This window comes from Rhinopithecus bieti, unplaced genomic scaffold (genome assembly GCF_001698545.2).
Source record: "Rhinopithecus bieti isolate Rb0 unplaced genomic scaffold, ASM169854v2 scaffold_41619, whole genome shotgun sequence".
Classification (NCBI taxonomy): domain Eukaryota; kingdom Metazoa; phylum Chordata; class Mammalia; order Primates; family Cercopithecidae; genus Rhinopithecus; species Rhinopithecus bieti.
Genome location: NW_016817072.1, coordinates 197,599 through 213,011, shown reverse-complemented (window position 1 = coordinate 213,011; position 15,413 = coordinate 197,599). Strand labels below are relative to the sequence as shown.

At 42.5% G+C, this 15,413-nt stretch overlaps 1 protein-coding gene across 1 annotated transcript in view; it reads left to right on the top strand.

Annotated features, from left to right (window-relative positions):
• The first annotated feature begins 385 nt into the window (after positions 1-385).
• The window catches only part of BRDT (bromodomain testis associated), a 66,055-nt gene continuing 51,027 nt past the window's right edge, over positions 386-15,413 (top strand). Inside the window, exons 1-3 of the mRNA XM_017855799.1 lie at positions 386-536; positions 11,075-11,303; positions 13,279-13,416. Of these exons, the coding sequence (XP_017711288.1) occupies positions 11,112-11,303; positions 13,279-13,416 (330 nt within the window). The 5' untranslated portion in view covers positions 386-536; positions 11,075-11,111. The remainder of the gene's footprint in view (positions 537-11,074; positions 11,304-13,278; positions 13,417-15,413) is intronic.

Sequence of the window (15,413 nt, the reverse complement as noted above, 5' to 3'; positions counted from 1 at the left end):
CCCCGCTCCCCAGATCCTTTGCCCCTCCCTCTGCCACGGTAATGACCCCAGCCGCAATTTGCCTGCCCTATAGGCCTAACTACCCAGCTCAGACTCCAACACCTTTTTGCGCCGCCCGGCGGGTTGGTTGGCGGGGCCGGGGGGGGGGGGTAGGTGTGTCCAGCGTGACGGGGTCAGACAATGGCCAAGGCCCGCCCCCGGGTGTCTCCTATAAAGGCGCCTGTCGCAGTCGCAGTCGCCTAGCGGCCGCCATTAAAACAAAAACTGGCAGTGAGGAACTGCGGAGTACTGTTGCCCTGCACCGCTTAATTTTGTGCAGCCAAAAAGGGGCAGTCACGTAAGGTTCGTTTTGTAATATACAGGTAACATTACAGGTAACGTACCCTCCACAGGGAGTGTTGCCTTAGGCCCGCCCCGAGGTGCGGCCTTGGGTGGGAACAACCGTTTTTTCCCCTCTCCCCTCCCCCACCCCATCAACATCGTACGACAGTCCGGGCAGTTGAGAAGGCCACCCCGACTTCGTGCCTGCAGCCCAGGTGAGTTGCCAGTGACTTTCCTTTGGCCTTACCAACTTCAGACTCGTTGCCCCAAGGGATCTTTTCTCTCTCTCCCTCCTTCCCCCTAAATGTCTGGTTTTTTGTTCAAGGGAGGGCTGGGAAGGATGAGGTTGGGGCGAGGGAGCGGGAGGTCCAGTTGTCCAACTGACGCCTCCCATTTTGAAATATACTCATGGTCTTTGTAGTTCTTCTTAGGTCTTGGACTGGTGTGGATCGCTGCTGCCTGTACTGTAATTTTGGAAATGCAAGAGAAAGTACGGAGCTTTTAGCTTTCAGCTTGCGCTGGCGTTTTGTGTTTATTCTCCAAGTGGTCATTTGGGACGGGGAAGTTTGGGTTCTTGTTTCATTTATTTATTCAACTAACTTTATTAAGCCCCTGGAACATGCTGAACCGTCTTCTGGGTATTGCAGAATTGTGGTGGGCCTTACCTCAAGGCCCAATACAGGCGCGCTGGCCTGTATTAAGAATTAAGATAGAAGAGGCCGGGCGCAGTGACTCACCCCTGTAATCCCAGCACTTTGGGAGGCGGAGGCAAGCGGATCACCTGAGGTCAGGAGTTCAAGACCAGCCTGGCCAACGTAATGAAGCCCCCGTCTCTACTAAAAATACAAAAATTAGCTGGGTGTGATGGTAGGCGCCTGTAGTCCCAGCTACTCGGGAGGCTGGGGCAGGAGAATTGCTTGAACCCGGGAGGAGGTGGATGTGGCGGTGAGCTGAGATCAGGCCACTGCACTCTAGCCCGGATGACAGTGAGACTCCGTCTCAAAAAAAAAAAAAAAAAAAAAAAGGCCTGCTACGTTGCCCAGGTTGGAGTCAGGGGCTACTGACAGGCAGTGTCATGGCCAACTACAACCTCAACTCCGGACCTCAAGCGATTCTCCCACCTAAGCCTACTGGGTAGCTGGTACTACAGGTACCCTGCTTCACTGTGGCTGACAGTGTTGGAAATTGGTGAAGTAGCAAGAGATGAGTCTAGTAAGATGGCCAAGGGGGCAGATTATAAAGGGGTTTATATAGCATGAAGGATAGTGAGTTGAACTGTGTGATCTTAACACCATTGCATAATTCATATGGTGACTAGTGATTGAACAAAAGCAGTGGTTTACTGGATGGAGAATAGGAAAAGAGTAAGTATCTGGAATATTTAAATTATATTCAGCATTCATTTGTGCCCATGTATTTGATACTTTGGAGTGGCTGAGATTGGCATAAGGTGGGGTGGCGGGGCTGCAGGGGCTGGGTAGGGTGTATAGATGTAATTTAAAAAAAAAAAAAAAAAGGCAGGGAGGGTGCGGTGGCTCACACCTGTAATCCCAGCACTTTGGGAGGCCAAGGAGGGTGGATCACGAGGTCAGGAATTCAAGACCAGCCTGGCCAACATGTTGAAACCCTGTCTCTACTAAAAATACAAAGAATTAGCTGGGCGTGGTGGCATGTGCCTGTAATCCTAGCTACTCCAGAGGCTGAGGTAGAGAATTGCTTAAACCTGGAGGGGTGGAGGTTGCAGTGAGCTGAGATTGTGCCACTGCACTGCAGCCTGGGTGACAGAGCGAGACTCCATTGCAAAAAAAAAAAAAAAAAAAAGATGGAAAAGGGGGGAAGTTGAGGTGGCTCAGAACTGTAATCCCAGCACTTTGGCATGTTGAGTCGGGCAGCCAGGAGTTCAAGACCAACCTGGCCAACATGGTGAAACCCCATCTCCACTAAAAATACAAAAAAAAATTAGGTGCAGTGGCTCATACCTGTAATCTCAGCACCTTGGGGGGACGAGGTCAGAGGATCACCTGAGTTCAGGAGTTTGAGACCAGCCTGGGCAATACACTGAGACCCTATCTCTATAAAAAATACAAAAAACTCTGCAAAGAGACTGTATCCCCAAATTCTAGCTCAACGCTTTGGCACCTTTTGTAGGTGCTTTATGTTAGTACATATTCAATAAATGAACAAATAGAATTTGGAAAATGGTATCCTGGAAACCAGAAGAGCATTTTAAGAGTCATAATAGTTTAGTGACAGATGTTCCTGGGAGGTCAAGTTAAGAGTCAAAAATAATTCATTGGATTTAACAATTTAGTATGGTAAGTGTTAATCTTAGTGTAAGGGGAGTTTTAGAGGAATGTTGGGGAAAAGCCAAGTGTGAAGTAGGCTGTAAAGACAATGTAGTTTCTCAGGATGCTCTGGGATGAGGTATGGAAGAAAAGATTGAGGTCCCAAGAAAATGATAGGATTAAGGGAAGAATTTTAAAGGAGACTTGACAAAGTTTATATGGAGGGAAGCTAGTAGATAAATGTCGAAGGTACAGAAAAGATGGACCAGGACATCTGTTGAAGATACAGAAAAGATGAACCAGCATAATGATTCATACCTGTGATCCTAGCACTTTTGGGAGCTTGAGGCAGGTGGAGGAGTGCTTGAGCCCAGGAGTTCAAGACCAGCCTGGGTAACATAGTAAGACCCATCTCTACCCAAAAAAAAGAGGGACCAAAGGCCTTCCAGGGGTGAAGGGGGAGTGTTATCTAAAGTCCCTGGGAAAAGAGTTCTAGATAGAAAATCGCCTCATCCTTAGACTGAAGGGAGAAGCAAATGAGAAGATTGAGTCATTGTAAGGAATAAACATTGTAATTCATTTCTATTAATTACCTCTGGCCCAAATTGAAGCCTGATCTAAGTTTGCAGAAACTGTTTTCTCCCTTAGATTGGGGACTGCTCATTTGATGTTGTAGGATTTGGAGTTAGTCATCAAGGGCCAGGTTACTTTTTACCTCCAGCTCTTTAGTTCTATGCTGTACTGTTTCCGGAGACTCAAGTATGCACATAGGGCAATACAATTTAATACATCCATCTTTGTGGTTAGTAATCACTGAGGGAATTCAAAAATTTGTCAGCTCGGTGTTGTGACTCACGCCTGTAATCCCAGCTCTTTGGGAGGCTGAGGCAGGAAGATCGCTTGAGCCCCGGAGTTCAAGACCAGCCTGGCCAATATGGTGAAACCTCGTCTCTACTAAAAATACAAAAATTAGCCAGGTGTGACAGCGGGTGCCTGTAATCCCAGCTACTTGGGAGGCTGAGGCAGGAGAATCGCTTCAACCCGGGAGGCAGAGGTTCCAGTGAGCCGGGTTCATGTTACTGCATTCCAGCCTGGGTGACAGCAAGAAAAAGATTCTTTTCAGAGTTCCCAAGGTTATTTTGAGAATTACTGAGGGGGGAAGAAGCATGTGGTTTTCAGGCAATTTGTTCATGGAACCATAGACTGATGTGACAAGGGGATGCTATACTATTATGTGATTGTCTTCAACAAAGTGAATTGAACTTTTAATTATGATACATTGTTTTTGAACAGTTGTAATGAGTGGTTACTATGCAACATTGAATTCTTGACATTAGATTTCATCTGCTTATGACACATCTTTTTTTTTTTTAATGTACTGTTTTCTTCTCCTCCCTGTTTTGTTTGTTTGTTGAGACCCAGTCTCCTTCTGTTGCCCAGGCTGGAGTACAGTGGCATGATCTCAGCTCACTGCAACCTCCCCCTTCTGGATTCAAGCGATTCTCCTGTCTCAGCCTCCCAAGTAGCTGGGACTACAGGCATGTGACACCACACCTGGCACATTTTGGTCTTTTTAGTAGAGACAGGGTTTTACCATGTTGCCCAGGCTGGTCTTAAACTCCTGACCTCAGGTGATCCATTTGCCTTGGCCTCCCAAAGTGCTGAGATTGTAGGTGTGAGCCACCATGCTTGGCATTTATTTTATTTTATTTTATTTTTTTTTTGAGGCAAGTTCTCTTGGCACTTAGGCTGGAGTGCAGTGGTACAGTCATGACTCACTGCAGCCTCCACTTCATGGGCTCAAGTGATCCCCCCACCTCTGCCTCCATAGTAGCTGGGACTACAGGTGTGCTCTATGATGCCCAGTTAATTTTTGTATTTTGTGTAGACACAAGATCTCACTATGTTGCCCAGGCTAGTCTTGAACTCCTGGGCTCAAGTGTTCTTCCCACCTTGGCCTCTCAAAGTGTTGGGTTTGCAGACATGAGCTACCGTGTATGACCCGTCTTTCTAGAGATAATATCCATGGGCAAAAAATGTTTTGAAAGCAGAAATAACAAAATGACAAATCACTGTAAACATTAGAAGCAATAGTGGAGGCTGGGTGTGGTGGCTCACGTCTGTAATCCCAGCACTTTGGGAGGCCAAGGTGGGAGAATCACTTGAGACCAAGAGTTTAATAAGACCAGCTTGAGCAGCATGGTGAAACCTCGTCTCTACTAAAAAAAAAATTACAAAAATTAGCCAGGTGTGGTGACATGCACCTGTCATTCCAGCTACTTGGGAGGCTGATGTGGGAGGATGGCTTGAGCCCAAGATCGAGGCTTCAGTGAGCGGTGATCGTACATTCCAGCCTGGGTGACAAAGCAAGACCCTGTCTCAACAAAACAAAAAAATAGAGGACTTTCACCTAGATGGGTTAGACTGCAGATTATAGTTGCCAGTATAATGGTAACTCTGTACTTTTTTTCCCTCCTTAAGGTGGCATATTGGAATGTAAGTGTAAGTGCTTTTTAGAACCTTAAATTAACCAAAATGTTTACTTCTGACACTTCACAAGTGATTAGGACCCACCATTAAGATGAAAATTGTCTGGGTATGGTGGCTCAATCCTGTAATCCCAGTGCTTTGGGAGGCTGAGGCAGGTGGATCACTTGAGGTCAGGAGTTTGACAGCCTGGCCAACATGATGAAATCCCATCTCTACTAAAAATACAAAAATTAGCCCGGTGTAGTATAATGCCTCCCTGTAATCCCAGCTACTAGGGGAGGCTGAGACAGGAGAATCTCTTGAGCCGTGGAGGCAGAGGTTGCAGTGAGCCGAAATTGCTCCATGGCACTACGGCCTGGGAGACAGAGTGAGACTCTGTCCTAAAACAAAACAACAACAAAACCTCTTTTGGGTTATTTTATAGGACTCTTGTGGTGGCTTTTTCTGTTTGTTATTAAAAATTAAAAGCTAAAATTAGTAATAAAGGCTTTAGGGAAAGTGAAATAGTAAAATTGACAGCTGTTTAGCATAGAAATTTGCAAAGTATAAAAAGCCACATAAGCACATTTTTAAATGTTTAAAAGAAACAGATTAAAGTAATTGAAGCAGTAAGATGGGTAATGACAGTGGATAAATTATAAAAAGAAAAATTTTTAGTCATATATTGCTGGACAGTGAGCTTCACACTAGAAACCAGGGCCTGCAGCCAAGAAATACAGAAAATTCACCACTGAGAAGATAATCAGATGATCAAATATTAGCTATTGTTTTGCCCAGTGACAATGGTATCAGAATTATTTGTTAATGTTTGGTCCATTCATGTTCAAGCCATCTGTGGCCCTCAATTACAGTGTATTTAAGGCTGTTACTAAAATTTTCAAGCATACAGAAAGGTAAAATAATACAAAAAACATCTCTGTATGTCAGCAGTTGTCAACATTTTGCCATGTTTGCTTTTCTATATAGCCTTCTTCCCACAAGCCTTTTAAAGATATATTACAGATATGACCTCACAAGTGTTTTTTAAGCAACACTTAACATTTTTTTCTGTACACCTTGCTATTACATCTATCAAGATGAACAATCCCCTAGATTTCCCTAGTTGTCTCAAAATGTTTGTTATGACTGATCTTTTTCTTTGCCACCTTTCTGGCTGGAAATATGGCTGATATTTTAAAACCAAGATTTGATATAGAATAACCAATTGAGTTTGGCTAGCATGGCTCTTCCCGCCCTCCCCCCATCCCCCGCCTGCTTTTCCTGAGTTGTATGTCATGGATCTTAATGTAGAGTCATTTTTCTTATTTTCTGTAATGCCTTGACTTTTGTAAAATAGGCCATTCCAGCACTGTCCCTTAGAACTTTTCTGCTGTGATGGCAATGTTCTATATCTGCATTGTCTCCTACAGTAGCTGCTAGCCACATGTGGCTATTAAGCACTTGAAATGTGGCTAAGTTTTTTAATTCTGTTAAGTTTTGGGTGATTTAAACTTAAATTGTTATAGTTAACTAGGAGCCATCATACAGCACAGCTCTAAGTCCCTGAATTTTCTGTAAAATAAAAGTTAAATCTAAAAGCTTGATTAGGCTGGCATGGTGGTTCACATCTGTAATCCCCAGAGCTTTGGGAGGCTGAGGTGAGAGGATGACTTGAAGCCAGGAATTTGAGACCAGTCTGGGAAACAGTGAGACTCTGGCTTCCCCGGTCCCCTGAAAAAATAATTAACCAGGCATGGTGGTATATACCTGTAGTCCTAGCTACTCAGGAAGCTGAGGCAGGAGGATTCCTTGCGCCCAGGAGTTCAAGATTGCAGTGAGCCATGATTGAGTCACTGCACTCCTGCTTGGGTGACAGAGCAAGACCCTGTCTCCAAAAAAATTTTAAAATTAGAAATAAAATCTTGATTACATTCAATTGCACATTTTTGGCAAAAAGACTTATAGGTAATTTATAGGTACTATGTACTTAGCCATGTTAAATACTGCAGAGAAGTCTAGGAAGGTAACTGAGGAAGGCCAGTGAGAGATATGGAATTATGGAATGTTTTAAGGTATTTAGGATTTGTGGGAGAGCAGAAACTTGTGTTAGCACTGAACATAGTGGGAGAGGATTTGTATGTATGTGTGTTTTAATAGATTTTATTTTTGGCCGGGCGCGGTGGCTCATGCCTCTAATCCCAGTGCTTTGGGACGCTGAGGCAGGCGGATCATGAGGTCAGGAGATCAAGACCAGCCTGGCGAACACGGTGAAACCCCATCTCTACTAAAAATACAAAAACTTAGCTGGGCGTGGTGGCAGGTGCCTGTAGTCCCAGCTACTCTGGAGGTTGAGGCAGGAGAATGGCTTGAATCTGGGAGGCAGAGCTTGGAGTGAGCCAAGATCGTGCCACTGCATTCGCAACAAAGCAAGACTCTGTCTCAAAAAAAAAAAAAAGATTTTATTGATTTTATGTTTTAAAGGATTTTAGGTTCACAGCAAAACTAAGCAGAATATAGTGTTCCCGTCTATCCCGTTTCAAGTACAGCACCAGAGTGGTATGTTTGTTACAATCAATGAACCTACATTGACATGTCATCACCCAACATTAATAGTTTACATAGTTTCTGTTTTGGTGTATATTCTTTAAATTTTGACAAATGGATCTACCATTATGATATCATACAACATAATCTCACTGCCCTGAACATCCCCTGTTCTCTGCCTATTCATTCCTCTCCAAACCCCTAGCAACTGCTGATCTTTTTACTATCTCTATAGTTTTGTCTTTTTTTTTTTTTTTTTTTTTTTGAGATAGAGTCTCACTCTGTCACCCAGGCTGGAGTTTAGTGGGGCCACCTTGGCTCGCAACCTTCACCTCCCAGATTCAAGCAATTCTTGTGCCTCAGCCTCTGAGTAGCTGGGATTACTGGCATGCACCACGTTGCCTGGCTAATTTTTGTATTTTTGTTAGAGATAGGGTGGTCTCACCATGTTGGCCAGGCTGGTCTCGAGCTCCTGACCTCAGATGATCCACCTGCCTCAGCCTTCCAAAGTAGTGGGATTACAGGCATGAGCCACCGCGCCTGGCCAAGTTTTGCCTTTTTTTGAGAATGACATTCAAGTTTTCACGATGTCTTTTCGTGACTTGATAGCTCATGTCTTTTTTGTTGTTGTTGTTGTTTTAAGGAGTCTCGCTCAGTCACCTAGGCTGGAGTCCAGTGGTGGGATCTCAGCTCACTGAAACCTTTGTCTACTTGGTTCAAGCGATTCTCATGCCTCGGCCTCCTGAGTAGCTGGGATTACGGGTGTTCACCACCATTTCCAGCTAGTTTTTGTGTTTTTAGTAGAGATGGGTTTTCACCACGTTGCCGAGGCTGGTCTTGAACTCCTGACCTTGGGTGATCTGCCCACCTTTGCCTCCCTAAATGTTGGGGTTACAGGTGTGAGCCACCACGCCCAGCCGATAGCTCATTTCTTTTCAGTACTGAATAATATTTCACTGCATGAATGTAGTAGAGTGTATTTACCCTTTCACCTACTTAAGGACATCTTAGTTATTTTCAAGTTTTGACAATTATGAATAAAGCTGCTATAAACATCCTTGTGTAAGTTTTTTGTGTGGCAAGGTTTTTTTTTTAAAAAATCAAGGCTGGGAAATGTCTGTAGCCAAAGATACCAGCAGAAGTAATTCCAAATAAAAAATTAAATGTAGAAAATGAGGCAGGGAACCGTGGGCTTACCTGTAATTCCAGCATTTTGGGAGGCCAAGGAGGGCAAATTGCTTGAGCTCAGTAGTTCGAGACCAGCCTAGGCAACATAGAAGAACCCCATCTCTACAAAAAAAAATACAAAAAAAAAAAAAAAAAAATGAGCTGGATATGGTGGCATGTACCTATAGTCCCAGAGAATCAGGAGGCTGAGGTGGCAGAGTCGTTTGAGCCCAGGAGTTTGAGGCTGCAGTGAGCCAAGATCATACCATTGCACTCCAGCCTGGGTGACAGTCAGACCCTGACTCAAAAAAAAGGAGAAAATGAAACCATGAGACTGCAGAAAGTATGTTGTGTATGTATATATATATATATATGTGTGTGTGTGTGTGTGTATATATTTATTGCTAGGTTGCTAGGTACGGGCGGGACAGAAGAATGAGGATTTGTTGGTTAATGTGCATAGAGTTACTGTTTTGCCAGATGAAAAAGTTCTAGAGATTGGTTTCACAAAAAACATGAATATACTTAACTGTACACTTAAAAAGAGTTAATATAGTAAATTTTGGTATGTATTATGCCACAGTTCAAAAATATCTACAAGTGATTAATATGCAACAGGAGGTGAGAACTAATACTACTTTAATGCAGACAAAGATATATTATTGGCTGTTAACACTGGTCTCTAAAAGTGGACAAAATTATTTCATAACTACTTTTCATTTTGCTCATGTACTTGACATATTATGTGTACATTGGTAGTACCATTTTTATCCTTAAAGTAATGATGCTGTCTAGGAATATTAATTACTGTCTTTCTGAAACACCTATGAAATTTAAAATATTTTATTTTAGATGTAGCAATATGTGCCACCGAGTAACATTTTACTCTAATAAATTTGGTTTTAAAATAAATCACTTTGGGTCAGGTGCAGTGGCTCACACCTGTAATCCCAGCACTTTGGGAGGCCGAGGAGGGCGGATCACCTGAGGTCAGGAGTTCCAGACCAGTCTGGCCAATGTAGTGAAACCCTGCCTCTATTAAAAATATAAAAGTTAGCTGGGCGTGGTGGCAGGTGCCTGTAATCACAGCTACTCAGGAAGCTGAGTCAGGAGAATCACTTGAAGCCAGGAGGCGGAGGTTGCAGTGAGTGGAGATTGTGCCACTGCACTCCATCCTGGGCGGTAGAGTGAGACTCCATCTCAAAAAAATAAATAAAATAGAAAATAAAATAAAATCACTCTGGCTGCTCATGATGGCTCAAGGTTGTAATCTCAGCACCTTGGGAGGCCAAGGTGTGTGGATCACCTGAGGTCAGGAGTTTGAGACCAGAAAATACAAAAATAGAAATTTTACAAATTTGTATTTTTCTCCAAAAAATACAAAAATTAACTGGGCATGGTGGCATGCATCTGCAGTCATAGCTACTTGGGAGGCTGAGGCTGGAGAATCGCTTGAACCTGGGAGGTGGAGATTGCAGTGAGCCAAGATCGCGCCATTGCACTCCAGCCTGGGCAACAGAGTGAGACTCCATCTCAGAGAGAGAGAGAGAGACCATAAATAAATCAATCACTTTTTTCAAATTAGGCAGAAAAGTTTTTTGCTTTGCTTTTCTCTTTGTTGAATTAACAGTTGTAGAATACTGACACACTGATCGTGTCTTTAACATTTTGTTATTTCTTCCTACTGGGAATTTATAGACTTTTCCTGCTAAGACCTCAACTTGTGTTTTTTTGAAAGGCAGAAAGACTGAGATGTTGAAATAATTTAAAACATCCAAGACTAAGGCATATATAGTAAAACTTTTACTACTTATATAGAAAAGTTTGTTTAAAATTGATTCTTTTGCCATTTGGCTTTTTTTTTTTTTAATCCTGTCTTAATTATCATGTGCTTTAAAATACAGTGTCTGTTACTCTTTTTTGAGACAGAGTTTCACTCTTGTTGCCCAGGCTGTAGTGCAATGGCACGATCTTGGCTCATTGCAAACTCTGCCTCCTGGGTTTGAGCAATTCTCCTGCCTCAGCCTCCCAAGTAGCTTGGATTACAGGCGTGCGCCACCACGCCTGGCTAATTTTTGTATTTTTAGTAGAGACAGGGTTTCACTACATTGGCCAGGCTGGTCTCAAACTCCTGACCTCAGGTGATCCACCTGCCTTGACCTCCCAAAGTGTTGGGATTACAGGCCTGTGCCCCTGTGCCTGCCTCTGTTACTGTTGAATAACGCTTTTCAGCTCCTGTGGAAACCATTCCTAAAGTGCTTCTGAAGTACTCAGTTTTTGTTTTTCAGGACATGTACTTGTAAGCAGGATTCGAAGCAGTTAAGAATGTCTCTGCCAAGTCGACAAACAGCTATTATTGTTAACCCTCCTCCACCAGAGTATATAAATACCAAGAAAAATGGGCGATTGACAAATCAACTTCAGTATCTACAAAAAGTTGTCCTAAAGGATTTGTGGAAGCATAGTTTTTCATGGCCTTTTCAACGTCCTGTGGATGCTGTGAAACTAAAGTTGCCTGTATGTATGTCTTGAACTATGTTTCAAAAAAAAAAAATCCTGTAAATATCTGTAAGACATAGCTAGTCTCTAATAAATCATATTTGTTGGGCACGTTGGCTCCTGCCTGTAATCCCAGCACTTTGGGAGGCTGAAGTGGGCAGATCACCTGAGGTTGGGAGTTCGAGACCAGCCTGACCAACATGGAGAAACTCCGTCTCTACTGAAAATGCAAAATTAGCCAGGTGTGGTGGCACATGCCTGTAATACCAGCTACCCAGGAGGCTGAGGCAGGAGAATCTCTCGAAGGTGGAGGTAGAGGTTGCAGTAAGCTGAGATTGCGCCATTGCCTGGGCAACAAGAGTAAAACTCCATCTCCAAAATTAAAATACAAAATATTTAACAAATACCTGATTTATTTAGCATCACTAAAGTCTATCCCAATGAGTAATTTTTTTCCAAAAAAACAAAGCTTATTTTTCTGAGCATTTGCATTCTTATTTTAATAAGTTGTGATAAATTGTAATACATGTTTTCTTTTTTTTTTTTTTTGAGACGGAGTCTCGCTCTGTCGCCCAGGCTGGAGTGCAGTGGCCGGATCTCGGCTCACTGCAAGCTTGGCCTCCCAGGTTTATGCCATTCTCCTGTCTCAGCCTCCTGAGTAGTTGGGACTACAGGCACCCTCCACCTCGCCCGGCGAGTTTTTTGTATTTTTTAGTAGAGACGGGGTTTCACGGTGTTAGCCAGGATGGTCTTGATCTCCTGACCTTGTGATCCGCCCATCTCGGCCTCCCAAAGTGCTGGGATTACAGGCTTGAGCCACCGCGCCCGGCATGTTTTCTTATAGTATATGTCACTTCACCTTTTGGATGCAGAGTTATCCTGAATTTTACCTTTTCCGTGAAGTTTCTCTTGACACTTCCTGGCAGGCTTGGTCACATCACATACAGAATTTGACTTTAGGTCTTACATTAGGAATTTTTAGCCATTCAGTAATGCAATGGTTGAGTAGTTTACAATATAGTTAGTCAACTTGAAGCTGCGATTTTATTCTATGGAGTCAGACGCCATAAAAACAAGGTTCTTATTTCTCCTGCCCTTTTATTTTCAAGGATAATTTTATTCTGAAATTTTATCTTTGTTCATCTTTATTGGCTTTTAAAAAAAAAAAAAATCTAAAATAATGCCATAGCAGTCAGCTTTGTTTCTCATTACTAAAGGTTCTAGTTTCTAGAATATGGCCTTTTTTTTTTGAGACAGTCTCGCTCTGTCACCCAGACTAGAGTGCAGTGGCATGATCTCAGCTCACTGCAACCTCTGCCTCCTGGGTTCAAGTGATTCTTGGGCTTCACCCTCCCAAGTAGCTGGGAAGATAGGCATGCGCCAGCACACCTGGCTAATTTTCTGGGTTTTTTTGTTGTTTGTTTGTTGTTTTGTTTTGTTTTTTGAGACGGAGTCTCGCTCTGTCCCCCAGGCTGGAGTGCAATGGCACAATCTTGGCTCACTGCAACTTCTGCCTCCCAGGTTTGAGTGATTCTCCTGCCTCAGACTCCCGAGTAGCTGGGATTACAGGCACACGTCCTCACGCCAGGCTTATTTTTGTATTTTTAGTAGAGACGGGACTTCCCCATGTTGGGCAGGCTGGTCTTGAACTCCTGACCTCAGGTGATCCACCCACCTCAGCCTCCCAAAGTGCTGTGATTAAAGGTGTGAGCTACCACGCCTGGCCAATTTTCTGTATTTTTATTAGAGATGGGTTTTACCATGTTGGCCAGGCTGATCTTGAACTCCTGGCCTCAAATGATCCTCCTGCCTCAGCCTCCCAAAGTGCTGGGACTAGAGGCGTGAGCCACTGTGCCCAGCCAGAATATGGCTTTTTAAAGATAATCAGTTTCTCTCTCTAGTTACAGGTGTATAGTGTATTAAATTTCTTTGTATATCAATGGTTGTAGTGTATTCATTCTTACTAACATTTAGAATTTGTTCAAAACTATAGGATTATTATACCATTATAAAAAACCCAATGGATTTAAATACAATTAAGAAGCGCTTGGAGAATAAATATTATGTGAAGGCTTCAGAATGTATAGAAGACTTCAATACAATGTTCTCAAATTGTTATTTATATAACAAGGTATGTAAGCTTTATGTTATACTTGCTAATTTTTTGCCATTACATATAGGAGAGAGATGTATAAAATCGTGATCACTTCAGATTTCAAGTCTCTTCAGTTGAGATATTTTACGTATATGTGTGTGTGTATATATATAATTTTTTGTGTGTGTGATGGAGTCTGGCTCTGTCACCCAGGCTGGAGTGCAGTGGTGTAATCTCGGCTCACTGCAACCTCCGCCCTCAGGTTCAAGTGATTCTCCTGCCTCAGCCTCCCGAGTAGCAGTGAATATAGGCACCCGCCACCCTGCCAGGCTAATTTTTTATATATTTTTTTTGTTACAGACGGGTTTCACCATGTTGGCCTGGCTGGTCTCGAACTCCTGACCTCAGGTGATCCACCCACCTCGGCCTCCCAAAGTTCTGGGATTATAGGTGTGAGCTACTGTGCCTGGCCAAGATCTTTTACATATTTTAAGGACAATACTTTTCACTGAATTTCATAATTTTCACATACCAATACTTGTTCAGTCTATTTGCTATAATATTTTTGTGCCTGAATAGCTGTAGTGGCTTGTTACGTTTTTTAAAAATACCAATGAGAGCTGGTTTCTGTGAATAAAGTATTTCAGAATGTTTTCTGTTGCATTCCTGTCATTTTAGTTATGAGATAAAAGAAAAGTCTTAGTATATATTAATCTTCATTAAATTTTCACAGTATGGACCCCTGGCCATAACCTAAAAAGCCAAACCAATTGCCTACTTCTAAACTTCACAACAAGTTGATTTAAAGATCAGATATGTTCTGGCTGGGCACAGTGGCTCACAACTGTAATCCCAGCACTTTGGGAGGCCGAGGTGGGAGGATCATGTGGTCAAGAGATCGAGAACATTTTGGCCGACATGGTGAAACCACGCCTCTACCAAAAATACAAAAATTAGCTGGGCATGGTGGCGCGTGCCTGTAGTCCCAGCTGCTCTGGAGGCTGAGGCAGGAGAATCGTTTCAGCCCGGGAGGCAGAGGTTGCAGTGAGCCGAGATGCCACCATTGCACTCCAGCCTGGTGACAGAGCGAGACTCCTCAAAAAAAAAAAACCCACCTTCCTGAGATGAGTCCTTTGACTCTCCCTTTTTGCCTTTCCCTGTCTCTTGTTTCTCCGTCTCAAAAAAAAGATCAGATATGCTCTTTGTTCTATCCCAGTAATAGTACTTGGATTTGTGTTAATCAGTTTGCCTATATGATGTATGTAGAGATTTTATTGTATTTTATTTATTTTTTTGGGATGGAGTCTTGCTCTGTCACCCAAACTGGAGTGTAGTGTATGTGGAGATTTTAAACTTAATCTTCATATTGGCTCTCATCCATAAAATTGGATTTGTGTATTTGGTTTTTTCCATATAGTATTCCCATTTCCTATAGTACTGTATCCTTTTCTAGCTGTTCTAGGGTATCTAAATATTTTAAAGCTTGTATCTCATTTAAATATGAGAATTCTAAGTATTTGTCATTTCATTTATTCAGAATGACTAGTGAGTGACACTGAATTGTAATAGAAAGTTTGATTTGGCTCCCGAGAAAACTACCAATGCCAGCTTATCTGTATAAAAAAGATTTAAAACTATTAGCCAATGCAAATGATTTTTTTTTTTCTGAGACAGGGACTCACTGTGTTACCTAGACTCACTTGATCTCCTGGGCTCAAGTGATACTCCCACCTCAGCCTCCTAAGTAGCTGGGATTATAGGCACACACTACTGCATCTAGCTCCAAGGTGGATTTTTAAAAAATCAATACCATTGGCAACTTCATTTTAATTTAACTACAATTCCAAAGGGTCCTTTCAGATGTAATATTTTTAAATGAAGTTTAGTAATTTTCCTGAGCTACCTAACTTAGAAATAAATGTTCTCTTTATTTAAGAGAACTGTTGCTTTGTAAATTACTTACTTTTTTCTCAGTGGTAAATTGAAGCCAGAGGAAGACTTGTAAGCAAATAGTTAAGATTGAAAATTGAATA